Genomic DNA, 17820 nt, shown 5'->3' with positions numbered 1-17820 from the left:
AGCACAGGACACCCTCCAGTCTGACCGCCCCTTCAGTCCATGGGCTGCCCCTCCCTCTGCAACGCAGCTGAGCTGCATTACTCAGGCTCCACAAGGGATGCTGGGACCTTGCACTACACCCTCTTGGCCTGGAACATTATCCTTCCCTTGCCTGGACTGCAAATGTTTTGAAAAACCTTCTGCAGACGTCAGTTTGGGAACACAGAGGAATGATACCACCCCACAGCACCTGCTTCCTAGCACCACCTACTGTGCTCCTGGCAGCCCTCTTTCCTGTCAGTCTCCTGTACTAAGCGGAGTGTACCCTGCGGGGCCTGGCCTGGTTCTTTTCAAATGTGCAAACAGGAGAATAACAAGATTTCAGTAGTGAAACCGGTGTTCCCACAGGACAGAACCACAGTTCCCAAACTGTGCATCAAGGCGCCTTAAAGCACCACATGGAACTCACAGGGGGCACCGTGGGGTACTTTAAATCTGAGATATTCAACACTATTGGCTGTGCTGCGTTCCTTTGAAAAGCTGCGTTTTTAGTGGTTGCAGTGACAAAAGCCAACAAAAGTCAAGGTGCAACAGGAAGTGGGGGGGGGGTGGCTTCCAATGCCATCAGAGAGGTCGCAGTGCTTCTCAGCACCCGACATGCACACGGACCCCACTCGTCATCACGTTACTTAAGAGAGCAACAACAGTGTTGTTTCTTCTCATTTATATGTATCATTTTCAAAATGATGACCGACATGGTAAGATGTGTATTCTTATTGATTTAACTACTTACTAAATCAAACTTTGAGGTATTTCTTTTGGGTTAGGGGCTCCATGAAAATAAGTCCTGAGACACTAACGGTGGGGGGGGGGAGTGTGAGCTGAGAAAGTTTGGGAACCTCTGGTCTAAGAAGTCCTCTAATCCAGGACACATTAAAACAACAACAACAACAACAACAACAACCCCCCCCTGCAGGCTGTGAAATCAATTTAGTGGGTTAAAATCAGCATTTTTTCTCCTTAATAAAACAGAATGGTAAATGGAGCTCATTGCCTGTAGCAAGAATATTATTGTATAAAACTTATGTTCATTATATATACATACAAATAAGCATAGGTATCTTGGGTCACAATATAAAACGTCCACTTCTTGTTTGGGTTCTAATTTAAACGTTTGGCCCTGACTGGTGTGGCTCAGTGGGGAAGGCGTCACCCTGCAAATCGAACGGTCTCTGGTTTGATTCCTGGTCAGGGCAAATGCCTAGGTTTCGGGCCAGGCCCCTGACTGGGGGGCATGTAAGAGGCAACCAGTTGATGTTTCTCTCCCTCTTCTCCCCGCTCCCTTCCCCTCTCTCTGAAAATACCAGTAAATAAATAAAATCTTAAAAAAAAAAGTTTGAAAACCATTAAGACCCCAGCCTCCTTATCTTACAGCTGAGAAAACAGCCTGGAGAGTGAGAACTGATTATTGCAAGTCACAGCCACCAGGGCCGGGCTCTGGACTCAGCCCTCCTAGGATGGGTGGCCAGCACTCACAGGGACCCCTCCAAGGCAGTCCTCATTTGCCTGGTCGATCGAGGTGTGGTCACTCAAAGTCACACAGCTACAGCAGTGAGAGATCAGGTATCCTCACTTTGGTCCCAGGACCCATTTGTACCCCACAAAGGCCACCAGCCACACCTAGAACAAAACGGTTTTAATCAATTGTGTCACCCTCACTCTCCTGGGAGCGGAGCAACAAAAGGCTCGGCTCCTGCCCCCAGAGGACAGTAAGGCTTATGTGTCTCCACACTGCAGGGCCGGGCGGACAGGCAGGGCACAGGGACAGGGAGGGGGAGTGGGACACAAGGAGACAGGAAATGGTGGGCAGCTGGAACTCAGGAAAGCGAAGGGGCCCTGCTGGTCCGTGGGCCCCAGGGCCCAGCCCCAGTACACCCGGCTCTCCCCTCCCTGGCTGGAGAAAGGTCATGGAGAAGAAACAGGGGAGCAAGTCCCAGCAGCAGGAGAAGCAGCAGCAGCTGTTTCCTTCGCCAATAAATACACTTCATTACCAAGCTAGAAGAGAGGGGTGGGAAGAGGGACTGGGGTGGAGAGGAAGGGAGAGAAGCTTCCACCTGTGTTGCTGGGATTAAAGCAATGATGAGATGGTGCCAGACCCCCCACCACTATCCTCACCCCTCCCCCTTGGTGTCTTCTTAAAACTGTGAAAAAGCTTTTAACATGGCCCTCCTGTCTCCAGGGCTGCTCTGAAGCCTGACTGAGAGGAGGCACCTGGCAGAGACAGGGGCGGAAGGAGGGAGGGAGAAAAAGAAGGGAGGCTGCTTTTCCCCAGAGGCTGCAGCTGGAGGGCTGGAGCCAAGTAAGCACTGAGGGGAAGGAGGAGGGAGAAGGGAAGAAGGAAGAACCAACTACCAGGAGCAGCTCCTGAGCTGAGAGCCAAGGAGGCAGAGAGAGGGAGGCCTGGTGAGTGGTGGGGTGACTGCTGCATCCAGTGTAAAGCTTGGGACTGCTGAGGAGGGAGGGGGCTGAGTTAGGGACTTTCCCATCTGAGTGGCTCAGGAGACTCACCCTCCTCCCCCCACAGCAGCAGGAGACAGAGAAAAGCCATCACTTCTTTGGTCTTTGTGGCGGCTCTACATGTGGGGTGGGAGGGAGGGCAGAAAGGGCAAGAAGGGCCCTTAGCAGGGAGCGCCACCTCAGCAAGAGGAGGCCTGGCTGAGAGCTCTGGCAGAAAGGTCACAGTGAGGCCAGGAGCGCCTGAGAAAGGAGAGTGGCCGTAGTGTGGAAGGCCTGGCACGGGCGGGCAGGGTACAGGGTGGTGCTCCGCCCTTGCCAGGGTCCTCAGGAAAGGCTGAGCCCCAGAGGTGGACCGAGAGCCGGTGCAGTGGCCTGGCTCTGCCCATTCCAGGGCTCCCATCCTTCTTTCTGCTTCCACCCTGACACGGTGGCTCTGGAGGGAGGGTGGGCCCTCCCCCTTTTTCAGAGCCTTCCCTGAAGACCTCGGGGGGAGCTAGCCTTGCCAGTCAGGGGCAAAAGTGGCAACAGGTCAAGGCTAGCCCTTGTAGAGTGGAATCCACTCCCCTTCCTGCTCCAACTGAAGGGTAGGCAGTCCTTGAAGACAGCTTCGGCCTTGCCTCCACACCTGAGGCAGGCCAGAGCCCTCCGGGGACCTGGAAGCGGGAGGTTGGACGTGTAGGGAGGGGCTTCCCCTCCTGCTCTTTTGCTCAGGGTTGGGGTCAGTCAAGGGCAATCTGCCCAAAAGGCTGAAAGCCAGCAAGTTGTAGCAACCCCACCCCCAATGCCAAACTAACAAACAAAATGAGGGAAATAAAAACATGGGGTGGGGGGAAGACAAACCAAAACAGAACCCCCTGACCTCCTGCCCAGGGCGGAGAGTCCAGCCCGTCACAGGGGCCGGGGACCAGGACCGGGGCTGGGAGGGTCTAGCTGGGCCGGCACTGCACCTGGCCCTCGGAGCTGTCCTCGTCGTCAGAGGCCCCAGCACCCCCGCTGCTCAGGCCTGTGATCCGGTAGCCCATGTTGAGCAGCATCACCTCCAACGGGTCTGCGTTCATGCGCCGCTGGTTGGCCTGGGAAGCGCCCTCCATGTCCTCCACAACTCTGCCTGTGAGGTCTTCGCTCTGCGGGGAGGGACAGCGGGATACGTGGGGAGGTGCACACACACGTCTGGGGTGTATGTGTGGGGCGGGGGTGACCGTGCATATCCCAGTGCGGAGATGACGAGAACCTGGTCAGAGATGGTATGTCCCTCAGGCAGTGAGTGAAGGGACCAGGATGCAAACTCAGGCCCACCAGACTCGAAAGCCTGACTTCTACCATGTGACTGAGCGACAGGCCTCTGGTACAGGGGCAGAGCACCCAGGGAGTCCAAGGTCCTGTTCTCCTGACATGTGCTGCTCCGGCTCCCTCCCTGCCCTGCGTTTGGTCACTAAGTCCTGTGTGTGAGACACATCTTCACAGCTTGCTCAAAGATATGGTCCTCAGAGGCAGAAGCCAACTCTTGTCCCTGGAACTGTCCACTGCATTTGGAACTGTAAGAACTTGAGGGCTCCCACCTTCACACAGCCTTAGGCCCTTGAGTGAGAGCTCAGGGACCCTGGCAGCTTCTGTCCTCCCTGTGACTCACTTCCCTTCCCAACTGTCAGAGGTTCAGCGGGAGGCCCTGCCCAGACTCCACCCCTCCCCTCCCCATCTGGCTTCAGCCATGTCTGTAGCCTCACCTCTGGCCGGGGATTCCAGAGCCGTACGACAGGGTCAATGCCACTAGTGGCCAGGAAGCAGTAGCTGGGGTGTGGCTGCAGGCAGTTGACGATGGACTCGTCCCCCTGGAGCACGCGGACTAGGTTGGTGGTCTCCTTTTCCCAGATGAAGAAGGAGCCATCGTCAGAGCCACTGACGATGTACTGAGCGTTGCTGGCGGGGGGGAGGGGCAGAGGACAGGGGGGTCAGGTGGGGTAGCGTTCTACAGCCCCAAGTAGAGGCTGTGTGGCTTAGGGCAATGGGGAGCAGGGAATCCTGCAGCGGCTCAGCCCCCAACCTCCAAGGTCTTCACTTCATTTAGCACACGGTAGTCGTCCCCACACTGCAGAGCTCTAGTCACTGTTTAACTGTTCTTTCTCTTTTTCAAATTATTTATTTACTTTTAGAGAGGGAAAGGGAGGGAGAAAGAGAGGGAGAGAAACATTGCGTCTCACACCCCCTACTGGGGACCTGGCCCCGCAACCCTGGCATGTGTCCTGATGGGGAATCTAACCAGCAGCCTTTTAGCTTGCAGGCCGGTGCCCAATCCACTGACCGTACCAGCCAAGGCTAACTGTTCTCTTAAACTCAGGGTCAGGGACGGCTTAGGCCCCTCCAAGGCACTATCCCCCAAAGCACCTCCCCCAAAGTAAGCTCCTTGGGTGCCAGGACTCTGGGAATACCTTTGTCTAAGCCTTCCTTTAGTAGTCCCAGTCTTCCTGAATCAAGACCCCCAAATCCTACAGTGCATTTGCCCTCACACACTGTGGACATTTAGGGGGATTCAGGTAGAGATTCTCAGTCCATGTTCCTGTGTTTTGCCCCCTAAAGAAGGTGCAACAGCTGCGAAGGAGGGCTGGGGGTCACGGTGTCTGGGATGCGGGCTCTATCCCTCAGTACCTGAGCCACTGTTCTCAGCAAATGATAGTCATGCCAAGATTGCTAGCCTCCAAGGGCCCTCACCCCATACCCCCAGCAGAGGGGAGGATCCAAGCACCCAGATAAAGAAGCCGAACTTTGCACATGGAGACAGAGGAAGGAGGAGGCAGGGGATGGGGGAACAGTCCAGGTACTGCACTGGATGTTCTTATGAATGACCTCATTATGGCCCCATGAGTGGCGGTGGTTGGTTTCATTCTATAGATGAAGAAACTAGGCCCATACAGGTGAAACCATTTGCCTAAGGGTGTAGAGGCAGAGCTGGAATTTGAGAGTTTTCTAGAAAAATTATTCCCTTACCCTGGCTAGTGTGGCTCAGTGGATTGAGCGCCAGCTTGTGAACCAAAGGGTCACTGGTCCAATTCCCAGTCGGGGCACATGCCTGGGTTGCAGGCCAGGTCCCAGCTTGGGGCATGTGAGAGGCAACCAACTGATGTATCTCTTGCACATTGATGTTTCTCTCCCACTCTTTCTCCCTCCCTTCCCCTCTCTCTAAAAGGAAATAAATATGCCCTGGCTGGTGTGGCTCAGTGGGTTGCGTGCTGGACTTCGAACCAAAGACTTGCTGGTTAGATTCCCAATCAGGGTACGTGCCTGGGTTGCAGGCCAGGTCCCCAGTAGGGGGCGCTTAAGAGGCAACCACACATTGATGTTTCTCTCTCTCTTCCCCTCTCTAAAAATAAATACATAAAATCTTTAAGAAAAGTTATGCCCTGGTGGAGGGTAAATGCAGACAACTGTACTTGAACAACAATAATTTAAAGAAAAGAGAAGTTATGCCCTCACACCCCCCAACCTCCTGCTACCCAACTAGGCTGTGCCCCGCTCCTTTTCAAGGCCTCGGACCTGCCAAAGAAATTGGCCTCCTTGATGTCCGTGGTGGTGTTGCAGTGGCCACAATAGCGGAACTGATAGTCGTAGCTTCGCTCCCGCAGCACCATCTCATCTTCTGAGATGGAGTCCTTGCGGCTTGTGCTGCGGAGGCGGACTGGGCCGCCACCACCACCGGCTCCCTTCTTCTCCTCTGGGGGCAGAAAGCGAGGGAAGGTGAGAGTCCGGCCCCTCTCTTCCCTCCCTAGCCACCCCCACCTTACTCCTGTTTCCAGCCCAAGTACTAGCAGTGTAGGTTACCTGCCTAGACCGCCACCCTGGAAAGCTGGGAATGACTGTGGGAGAGAAGCAACTTTGGACTATCCCCAGTCCTTGAGGACATTCAAGAAGAGACCTCTGATGCCAGGGGTGCCTTGGCTCAGGTCCCTGAATAATGTCTGGGAGCCCCAAGGATGCACAGACCCAAGGTCTATTTCTGTGGAAGTGAGAGGCAGGGAGGGGAGGGCGAAGCACTACCAAGAGCACTTGAGGGGGTGACTTTTCTAAACAGACCCACAGTCCTGAGGGCAGTGAGGTCCAAGCCCTTCCTCTCTGGAAGACAAGTTATCCTGGATCCCAACTGAGGCACTGATGTAGGATTAAGGGTCTTGGGTAAAATCACGCCGGTTTTTTCAGTGCCTTAAAAGTGCCTTGTTTCTGCCTGCTTCAAGGCCTTTGCACATGCTGGTCCCTATGCTAGGAACTATTCTCCTCCCACAGCTACACTTTGTATCTCTTCCTCTTCTCCATCCTCAAGATCTCAGTTTAAATGTCTCTTCTTCAAGAACCCCCAAGTGCCATCAAGCTCTCCCCCGTATACCTACACTGTAACATACCAGGTCCCCATGACACTCATCACACTCTACTTTTCCTTCATCACTTGGTTCCTTCACTAGGTGTAAACTCCATGAATAGAGAAATCCCATCTGACTTATTCCAGCTGTATCCCTAGGACCGAGCACAGTGCCTGGTACATGGTAGGTGCTTGGTAGCTTCAAACAAATGCATCACTGGCATGATCTCTGTGCAGGTAAGGTTCACAGAGGCTGCATTTTACCCAAAGTTACCACATGGCAGAACTGAGACTGGGACCTGAGGCTCCACACAGAGCACCCGAGGCACTTCTACTGCCCTCTGCTGCTGTCTCTGCTACAAGGGTGCCAATGGGAACAAGCACAACTGCCAGCTGCTGCCCCCCACTCAGATGCCCAAGGCCCTGTCTATGAGGGGGTGAGAACACGCAATAAGCCCCATGGCCGGACTGGGGCTCAGCTTACTGTTATCCTGAGTCCTGGGCACTACACCAGGTGCTCTAAAGAGGCTATTGCTAATCCTCAATGGGAACTGAATGGGAGGTGCTATTCTTCCTTCTTTGCAGACCAGGAAACTGAGTCTCAAAGAAACCAAGTGATTATCTCAAGGTCACATGGTTTCTGACTCAGCATCTGAACCCAGGCCTCTCTAATCCCAGAACCGCATCCTCTCCAGAATGTCACGTAGCTCCTCAAATAGGAAGAGTGACAGCAGCCCCTTCTCAGTGCCCACTCACCACCATCATTTTTGGAGAAGAGGGCGGCCGTGATGTCTCGGCCCAATGCATCACAAGCGCTGCTGTGGGCCTGCTCCGGGAACTTCCCTTTGAAGTCATCCAGGCACTCCAGGGCCTCAGCTACATACTTGAGCTCAAAGAGGCAGCGGGCTAGGCGGAAGTGTGCTTTCAGATGGCATGGATTTAGGGAGATGGCCTTGAGGCAGTCCCTCAGGGCATCGTAGTGGTCACCATCCCTGGATAAGGTAAGAGAGTGTGGCTTGCAGGTGGGGTTGCATGACAAGCAAAGAGTCATCCCCACTCAGTCCCTGCTTTCTCTGGCCACCCCAGCCCACCTCTGACAAATCTCAGAGCAAGGGTACTTGGGGATGAAGAGAATCTTGGCTCAGCCCAGGTCTCGCTTCCCAAGAGATAAGAGTATGTTAAGATAAGCCAGGAACCCTGAGGTCTTGGGGGTGGGGTGGGAGGTGGGTATGTGGCAAAAACCCAGTGTAAGGCTGCCCTCTGCTGGATATAGTATGCACCTGCATACCCGTTCACCCCAGGCACCCGCAGCTCTGCAGCAGAAGGCCTGGCATCTTGCCAGTCTCAGCTCCCCAAACCTTCCTTCTCTCTTCCTACATTCACCTCCTCAAATCCCCCTGACAAGGCTTCAAAGCCATGTCTGAGGTAGGGGGCCCTTAGGACAGTTCTGTGGTCTGGGGAAGCCAGAAGTGCCAGGCTGGAGACTCAGGGTCTGACCAGCAGGCAGCAAGCCCTCAGCCAGACCCCCCTCTGTCCTGGCTGACTGATCCACAGCAGCTGTGGCCTCTACCTCCTGGGGCTAGAGGATGGGGCCTGACAGACCGGCAGAGTCAGCTCTCTGGAAGGGATGGTGGGGGGTGGGCCGAGGCATGCACACCAGGAGCTCCAAATCTGCCCCACTCACCCTTCCAACCTCCTGGAGCATAGACGAAGAGAAGTGGAATGTTTCTTTGTGGGGGAGTAAGAGGGGCAGGATCAAAGGGGAATCCCCTCCTTCTCCCACCTGGACCCAGAACATGAGATACACTCCCCCAGCACACAAACACTGGTTCCCACCCCTCATCTGGAGAGCCAGACGGGTGACAGGAGCCTCTTCTCCTTTGCGAGCTGGGTTTTCCTGTTTTGTTTTGTTTCGTTTTTTTCCTTCTAGGCCTAAGACCCAACCATGCCAAGCGGCACCCCCAGAGCTGGTGGCCCCTCCACCAAGGCAGCTCACGACCCTCCTGCAGTGGGCTAAAGCAGGCCGACATGGGAATGTCCTCCTGACCCTCCTCTCCTACGGCACTCAGAGGGGGCATCCAGCCCTTGGAGCAGCCATGCTCAGACCAAGAACAAGCAGCTTAGCCAGCGTGAGGGCAGGCAGGAGACACAGCTTTCATGATGTAGTCGGTGTCAGAACGAGTGGCTGTGAGGAGGGAGCAGGCGCTGTTTGGAAACCCAATTACCGCCTGCAAGGTGCCCCTCAGAGCTCCTGGGGAGAGCCAGACCAAAGACCAGCCAGGAGCCAGAGGGTGACAACTCCCACTGCATCCAGGAGCAGATGGCAGCCCTGGGGAGACTGGCTTGGGACAGAATGTGACATTCTAGGGGTCACTGGCAGGCACGTGGGAATGAGGAGAAAGCAGACTGGCCCCAGGGCTCACCCATCCAGACTCACTGCCAGATCAATCTCCCTGAAAGGACAGCCCTCAGCACATCCCTCTCCGGCTCAAAACTCTTCAGTAGCTGCCCATCATCCACTGAATCAAGGCCAACACGCCGCCACCGCTCTGCATTCCAAGTCCTTCCCAGGCCGGCCCCAGGCTACCTCACAGACTCATCTCCTGCCAGTCCCTTCCCGAACCCTCTGCTCCAGCCAAATGGATTTGTTGTTCTGCAAACAAGCTCTTCAGTCAGTCCCCCACCCCCATGCCTTTGTTCATACCATTTCATCTCCCTGGGAATGTCCTTCCCCCACAGTCCCCTCCTCCTTTTCATCTCCTGTCTAAGCCTGCCCACACTTAAAGCCTATTTAGCACATCTTCCTGATGCTTTCCTGATTGATCCCGAGCTAAAGCGACCCAATCTTTGAATGGCCAGCACTTCACCTGACCATTCAAAAAGACCCACTGCTTCCTGCCTCTTTGATGATGGATCATATCCATCTTTGTCCCCTGTCCAGAGGCTGGGAGCTCTGGAGCACAAGAACTCAGAATGACAGAATTTTGTGTCCCCAGTACCCAGCACATAGTAGGAGCTCAGAGATTATGCTGAGGGCACTCGTGGGTTGGGAATTTATCAGCCTCTTTTATCTTTTAGCAAGACTGCAGGAGTGAAACAGCTCTCTCAGGCTAGGGCCTGGATGAGGACACCCAGCTGCTGGGACAGAGGAGAAACACCTCAGGATGGCCCCCAAACCGCCACCTCCTAGGTCAGGCCACCATGTGAGCCCTTGGCAAGATCCCGATGCCTGAGCTAAGGCCTGTGGGGGTAGCATCTTCCCAAACCCCCATCTACCATCCTGCTGACTTGGGTGGGTTTCTTAAGCTTCCCTCTCCGGCCTGTCTAGTTGCAGCCAGACGATGGCACACCAGCTGGCCTGTCTGTCTGGGCAGAGCCGACGGATGCCAGACGGAGCAGAAATGGCTGTGGGCCCAGCTCTATCCATCTCTAGTCCTGGCCCTGGCTGGGGGATGGGGGTCTGCCTGTCTGCTAGCCTGCTGGTGCTACAGGCAGAAGGGCTGGGGGCCCGGGGCTCCCCAAAGATAAAGAGTTATTCAGGATGTGGACCTCCTCCTTTACCACTAGCCCCTACAACCCAGCACGACCCACAGCCAGCTTCAGGTTATGTGGGATCTTGTTTGTGCTTGGTCCAAAGGGCCTAAGAGCACAGGAAAGTACTCCCCAAGGTCAAGGACCTGCAGAATCATTTCAAACAAACACTAACTAAATTCACGAAACGCCTCATTTCCATCTAGCAAGATTCTGCTATTCCTTCAAAGTCCAATTCAAGGCCCAACTCTCCCAATAATTGTTATTAATCATTCTCTCAATTCCTACTTCTCCAGTGGCCATAGTATTTAATAACAAAGCCCCATGTTGAAGCTGCTTGTGCACATATTCCACTTAACTGTGAGCTTCCCTGGTGCTTGAGACTTCCTGACTGATGGGTCAGGTGCCCACCCACCACCAGCCTAGATGCAACATGGCTCCATCAGGCCCATTGCCTTCACCCCTCGCCCTGGCCCAAACCCACTCACCACTTGCGCTTCATGTAGGCAGCAGCTCGGTTCCCGTAGAGCATGGCATTGTGAGGGGCCCTCTGCACAGCCTTGCTGTAAAGCTGAATGGCCTGCGTCCACTGCTGGCAGGCGAAAGCCTCATTGGCTTGCTGTTTCACACGCTCCAGGTATGGGGGCAGCTCTACCTGGGGGCTACAGGGAAAGCAGAGCCAAATTAGGCCAGCTAAAGAAGGTCAGAGCAGCCCCTCAGGGAAGTCTGTAGCCTTGTCTGAGGGTCACACAGGTTTTCTTGGCCCCTGGGATCTGCACTGTCACCTAGAAGTGGAGATCACTCCTATCCTTGGCCTAAGTTACCATGATAGGTAATGGATTCAATTCGGTAATGGATTTTACTCTGAGCCAGTAAAAAAACAAGAGAGGCAGCCCTGGCTGGTGTGGCTCAGTGGGTTGAGTGCTGGACTTCGAACCAAAGACTTGCTGGTTAGATTCCCAATCAGGGCACGTGCCTGGGTTGCGGGCCATGTCCCCAGTAGGGGGAACTTAAGAGGCAACCACACATTTATGTTTCTCTCCCTCTCTTCTCCTTCCCTTCCCCTCTCTCTAAAACTAAATAAATAAAATCTTAAAACAAAAAAAAGGCAGAAATGAAGCTGGCCTAGACGGGGTTAAAGCAATTCTTAACCAAACTCCTGGGCATGATAGCAGCTCACACCACCTGCCTGCATGTTGAGCTGAGCCCTGTGACCACCAAGTCCCTCCCATGGATCTCTCTAGAGAGAATTTTGTTTTTCTCAAGGGCTAGATGATTTCAACACCTCTGTATTCAACCTCTGTATCCAAAGCCCAGCACAGGGCCTGGCAGAGAATAGAGGCCAAAAGATGCTACCGGATGGAGAAAAATATAGTGGGAGAGGCCCATTGGCATGGAACCCCTTTTTATTTTTTTTAGCCCTCGCCCATTGACTTTAGAATGGGAAGAGAGGGAGAGGGAGGGAGAGAAACATTAAAGTGAGAGAAAAACATCAATCGCCTGCCTCTCGAATGCATCCTGATTAGAGACTGAACCCACAACCTAGACATGTGCCCTAACTGGGGAATTGAGCCTGGGACCTTTGGTGTACTGGATAGTGCTGCAACCAACTGAGCCATACCAGCCAACGCTGGAACCCATTTAAGAGGGAGCTCAGTGATAACAGGCATTTAGCCTTTGGGTCCTGACCACAGTTTCTGGTCTAAGGGACCAGAGCTCCAGTCTGAGCACGACTGGAGTCCTACCAGGTAGGAGTGGCATTGGCACCAATAATCATCCTCCAGAAAACTCTTTGCCCCAGTCCCCTGACTCTGGTGTATCTGTCTGGGTGGGGGGGAGGGGTGGTCAGGAGGAAGGTTTATAAGACAAGCCTCCCTCTAGTCCATATGATGTAACTGGGGCTGGCCTCACCTGACATGTCCCCTACTCTCTGGCAGCCGGAAGCCATTGCTGTGAAGGTGCAGGCCATTGGACACGCCGTTGGACACACCATTGGTAGACATCTTGCCATTCTGAACTTCTGTCAGGGAATGGGGAGAAAGGAACAGCAACAACTCAAAAAGAGGTCCTCACATCTCAGCAGCCCTCCAGCTTCCATCACAGGGTCTGATGGTTCTAGTGTGAGGCCATCTTCCCAGGGTAAGATCCACTCCCAGAAAGCAAGTTCTGGTAGACTGGGCAGGCAAGGACATAAAGAAAAGCCCGTGCACCCTCTGCTGGCTGAAGAGGGACATAGCTTCACTTGGCATTACTCTTAGCTGGAGTTGGGGGTCCAGGTGGGAGAAGGGGATGGGGAGGGGCCTAAATCAACGTTAGGCCCCAGTAAGAAGTCAATGAGGAGACTGATCTGGGATGGTAAGGGAAGGGCAAATACTTCAGGTCCTCAAGAGCCAACCTGTGGAAATACACTGCTTTTTCGGAGGGACGTGATAGGGGCTGTGGCAAAAATCCCTCTGACAGAGCTCTGTGGACCTGCTGTCATCTTTTCTTACTGTGCAGATAGTGTCTGTCAGATAACCCACTCATTCTGGAGAGTCACAGCCGCTGCCCAAGGTAAGGGGCAGGTCTCTCAGCAGGGGCGGCACACACTCGAGCTCCCCAGCGGAGGTGCCCTGAAGGACACCTCAAGAGAGAACTTACCCCCTGAGGAGTGGCATTTTCGAGGCAAGAGGAAGGTGTATGGCCGCTGCTTGTAAGTCAGGTCAAACAAATAGACCTAGAGGGGAGGGATCAAGAAGAGAAAAAGACGAGAAGGGCTGTGAGGTAAGCATGTGGCTGAGCACGGCCTGGGCAGCTCTCGGTGAGTGCCGAGCGGGGAACCATCGGGCGAGGCCAGGAGGGGTTTCCATGCAGCAAACCTCAGGCAGGAAAACCTCCCCAGTTCCTGCAGGAGGTACTGCATGAACTGGAACCACATGTTTAAGCTGAAAAGGTCCTCAGAGGTCACAAAGCAAAATGCCTCACTTCACGGATGGGAAAACTGAAGCCTCAGAGAAGAGAAGCAATTTACTTAAAATAACAGTGATAGTTACTTCCTTCAGTAAATATTACCTATTATTACTGAACATTTATTGAATCCCAACTTTGCTCCAGGAACTCTGTTTAGTGTTTTACATGACTTATTTCATCCTAGAAACCATTCCATGAAGAGGTACTACTGTATTTTCATCATCTCCTTTAAAAATGAAGAAAAGGAGAATCAGAATTTAATGCATCCTGGGCCGTAAGAGCAGCATGTGACACAACCAGGACCCCACACCAAGGGGGTCCTGGGCAGCACACTCTGCTAGACTGTCCCTCCACTCATCCTTACACTACTGTGCTGCCACTCATGACGGCTCAGCAATCTGAAGCCAGGGCCCTATTCTGAACTCAGGTGCTCACCTCTTCTTCATCCTGTATCTTTTGTACAAACTCATACCTTCCTTTAACTGTTTCACTTGCTATGTATCCCTGTTAGCCTGGGATGGACTGTATTTCGCATTTGTCTCCCTCATGTTTATGAAAATGCTAGTCCCAGAGTACGTGCTCAGTGAGTCGTGGGAGAATAAAGAATTTATGCAAAGCTAGATAACTATCCTGGCCGAGACATGCAGACAGAAGGTTTAGCAACCTGCCATTATCAAAGAACACTCCCCAGAGCTCGCCCTAAACCAGAGCCTGGCTGCATGCCCGAACCCCAGGAACTCCTCCCAGGAAAAGAGCAGATGAGGAAACCAAGGTTCAGAAAGATGAAGGGACTTGTTCAAAGTCACTGCACACAGCTAGTCAACAGAAGGTCAGCATTTGAGGGTAGGTCTGTCGGTTCTAAAAGTTATGCTCAAGAAAAAGGCCAGGCCAGGGCACCTCTCTGGGATTTCCAATGATTCCACGTCACTCCCACATTTCACTGTCACTTAAAATAAGGCTTCTAACCCGCATCGTGGCAGTGGACATGAGGGACACGGCCCTGGCTGCTGGATCTGGGATGGTGGTGGGGCAGAGCGGCCTGGTCAGTCGAACGTACCTGCTCCCCTCCCATGTTGACCAGCAGCTCTGTGCCGTTGGGGCTGAAGGTCACGTAGGTGGCAACCAGCACTCTCAGACGGTTGTTGTAGTCAGGCAGCTTCACCGGCAGATGACCTGCAGGGAACAGCCCAGTAACCCCAGGGTGAGGCTCCCAGGACCCCCCCGAAAGGGCGGGAAGTCAGCCATACTAAGGATGATTGCAATCATCTTCATTATAAAAACAGCTACAAGTGTTGAGCCCTTACAATTGTGCTGGGCCAACTGCTGTATGTACTTTATCTCATTTAGTCATTATGACCCCATTTTATAGAAAAGAAATGAAGCCTCATCAAGGGTTAGTAATTTGCCAAAGGTCACATGATGGCTGGTTAATGGCAGTCAGGATTAAAGCCCAGATATGTCTGACTCTAAAACCTTCACTCTGGACCACTGCGCCACACCACCTCCCTGCACTACCCCAGGCAACGCCAGCACCCAGCCAAGAGTTTGGGGCCAGAGCTGGGCTGAGCCCTACCTGCTACGTAATATTGGGCTGCACCATCCGGAAGGGGCTTCTGCCGATCACAGAAGGTGTGCACACCTGCTGAAGGGCTCTGCTTCATGCTCTTTCTGGTGGAAAGGCAAACCGTATAGGTTACAATGCCTAGCACTAGCCCTGTCTAGATCACACCACGTTCCCGAGAGGAAAACCTGTTTGTGTCCCTGAGAGCTACAGAAGGTACCTTTCCTCCTTACCTCGGCAACCCCAAAGGTCCACCAACCAGACAGCTGTGGACACACACTGCTTAACAAGTTGGCCTTGCCAGCTGTCTCAGTCCTCGAGACCCCCCATTACCCTCATTTGACAGGTGAGGAAGCTAAGGCTCAGAGTCACGTAGCGTATGAGGAGCAACACTGGTCGCCCAAACCCATGAATGAGAGTCAGCAGGCCAGACGTTCCTGCACCTGTCCCAAGAGTCCACTGAAACCTAGGCTGGCAGAGCCGCTCAGGTCTGGGACTTCCATGGAGATTCTAGTACATTCTACTTTTGTTTTTTTAAAAAAGAACAAGATAAAATTACATGCACAAAAAGAAATTTACGTACAAGATTATTATAACTCTGTATAAACACTCATAGTAAAAGAACAAGCAGAAAATACTACACAGTGATTTCTTTCAGGTGATGGATTATGGATAATTTTAAATTATAGTTTTCATATATCCAAAACAAGCATAAATTCAAGTTTTTTAAAAAATCACAAAATTTAAAAAACCACCTCAAAAAGGAGAGGGCATGGTAATGTCGGGAAGCGACAGCAGGCTCCCAGGGACGTCCCTGCAGGAGGCCGGGCTGTCCGTACCTGTGGTTGTGGATCATGCGAATGTCGTAAAGCCTCACGAAGGGCCCGCTGGCCCCCACCGCCAGACAGTTGTTGTCCTGGGGGTTCACCGTGAGGCACTTGGCTTCCACCAGCTGGCCACAGTACTCTGTCAGGTCGATCAGCACCTCCGAGTGTTTGCTGTTCTCCCGAAGGTCATACTGGCTGTGAGAGAGGGCAGAGTTAGGAGACTGGAGGCTGGGCCCCTGTGTGGAAGGCAGGGAAGAAGCCAAGGCCTTGTTAGACAGCGTGACTGGGCGGGGCTCTAGACCTGTGTAAATAATAAGAATGTCAAAAACCACCCTCATTTCTTGAGTGCCCACTGTGTGCCAGGCCCCTACTGCAGGCTTCTCACATGATGTTTTATGCTAACATAACTCCTTAAGGTAAACACTACTGTACCTTTTTTAAATTAAAAAAAAAATCAGATGTCAGTATTATTGCTACTAAGTACTATTTACTACTGATTACTAACAGTTGGAAATTGCTTTGTGTCCAGTATTGTTCCTAAGTGTTGCACATGTATTATCTAATTAAATCCTCACACCATCCCTAGGTACCATTAGAACACCGAGGTTCAAGGAAGTTAAATAACGTGCCTGGGACGACACTGCTAGTGAGGGCAGAGCTGGGGTAGCTTCCTAAGACTGCTCTGCTCTTTAATTCTCTCTCTCGCTCTCTCTCTACCTATCAATCAACTATTTAATGATAGTAACCTATAAGAGTCTTCCTAACCTAGTTTTTTTAAAGAACTTATTTATTTATTTTTAGAGAGAGGAGAAGGAAGGAGAAAGAAAGGGAGAGAAACATCAATCAGTTGCCTCTTGCACGCCTCCAACTGGGGACCTGGCCCGCAACCCAGGCATGTGCCCTGACTGGGAATCGATTCGGTGACCTTTTGGTTCACAGGCTAGCACTCAATCCAGCCAGAGCCAGTTTATATATATATCTTTTTGAGTTTTATTCTGCTCCTTAATTCAATTCTTATTGTAAATTAGTTTCTTGTAGGAAACAAAAGAAGTATGGAGGTGATAAACAAGAGAATCTGGAGATCATCTAAGAGCTACCTAGAAACACCAAGTGCCATGAGAAGCCCAAGAGTCCCATCCAGGTGGCAAAGGTCATGCCAAACGTCCACCTGGCAGCAGCACATGCCCACAGCAGCAGCCTGGAGAGTGTCTCTGTTGCCAATACACAGGCGCATGCAGAGAGTGGGAAGGAAATGGCCCTGTGCTCACCTACCTGTTGCTCAGGCATTTGCATTGATCTCTTCATTACTTGCCTTATCTTTCTTTCTTTCTTTCTTTCTTTTTTTTTTTTAAGAGAGAGGGGGAGAAATATTGATTGGTTGCCACACCCCGACTGGGACTGAACCAGCAACCCTGGCATGTGCCCTGACTGGGAATCAAACCTGCAACCTTTCAAATAAAAAGAATATATTGTCTTAAAAATATATAGTCTACACTAATTAAAAAAAAAACAAAAAAGCAAAACAAACCTTCAACCTTTCACTTTGCAGGACAATGCCCAACCAAGCCACACTTGTTAGGGCTCACCATATCTTTCTAAGTTCACTCTCCAGCTCAAAATTGCAGTGATTCCACAATATTTTTTAGCATAAATGTGCTTTTAGTTTACTTTTACTGAACTCCTCAGTCTGGCTTTCAAGACCTGATGGCACATGCCTCTCCAACCTTGTCCCTCAGTTTTCTAAAGGTGATCAATTGCAAGCACAGAACTCTTCATCCTGCACACGCCACGTTCACCCCGCCCTCACGAACTGCTCGAGCTGGGAGCCCACCCTGCTTCAGCTTGCCCGTCCAAACCTTGTCTGTTCTGGAAGGCCAGTTCCTGTTTGCCTTCTGCCAGGGCACCTTCCCTGACTGTGCCTGCACCTAAGTGCTTAGGCTTCTACCCCGGGCCCTTGATGCTCAGCTTCTCCCCGCTGCCCTGACAGTCCAGTCAAAGTTAACAAGTGCAACATAGAGTCAGACCTGCAGCCAACCAAGTGCTTTCTGTCTTCTAAGTACAGCAGGTCCTTGAATAACATCTTTTCATCATTCAGTGTTGTTTCATTATAA

The 17820-nt window shown here is 52.3% G+C and overlaps 1 protein-coding gene across 4 annotated transcripts in view; it reads right to left on the bottom strand.

Moving 5' to 3' along the window:
• Nucleotides 1-1660: 1660 nt before the first annotated feature.
• Nucleotides 1661-17820, bottom strand: part of WDTC1 (WD and tetratricopeptide repeats 1) — a 65118-nt gene continuing 48958 nt past the window's right edge. For 3 of the 4 annotated variants that reach the window (XM_028511138.2, XM_028511139.2, XM_036025575.1), the window contains 10 exons: nucleotides 15722-15904; nucleotides 14895-14989; nucleotides 14379-14494; nucleotides 13013-13088; nucleotides 12284-12392; nucleotides 10861-11034; nucleotides 7598-7833; nucleotides 6025-6202; nucleotides 4221-4413; nucleotides 1661-3620 (listed from right to left, as the gene is read on the bottom strand). In XM_028511138.2, the coding sequence (XP_028366939.1) occupies nucleotides 3423-3620; nucleotides 4221-4413; nucleotides 6025-6202; nucleotides 7598-7833; nucleotides 10861-11034; nucleotides 12284-12392; nucleotides 13013-13088; nucleotides 14379-14494; nucleotides 14895-14989; nucleotides 15722-15904 (1558 nt within the window). In that variant the 3' untranslated portion in view covers nucleotides 1661-3422. The remainder of the gene's footprint in view (nucleotides 3621-4220; nucleotides 4414-6024; nucleotides 6203-7597; nucleotides 7834-10860; nucleotides 11035-12283; nucleotides 12393-13012; nucleotides 13089-14378; nucleotides 14495-14894; nucleotides 14990-15721; nucleotides 15905-17820) is intronic. The other variant, XM_036025574.1, reaches the window with a different exon arrangement.

This window comes from Phyllostomus discolor, chromosome 5, assembly GCF_004126475.2.
Source record: "Phyllostomus discolor isolate MPI-MPIP mPhyDis1 chromosome 5, mPhyDis1.pri.v3, whole genome shotgun sequence".
Lineage (NCBI taxonomy): Eukaryota > Metazoa > Chordata > Mammalia > Chiroptera > Phyllostomidae > Phyllostomus > Phyllostomus discolor.
Note: the sequence above shows the minus strand (reverse complement) of the source record. Positions and strands in the feature narration are given on the sequence as shown.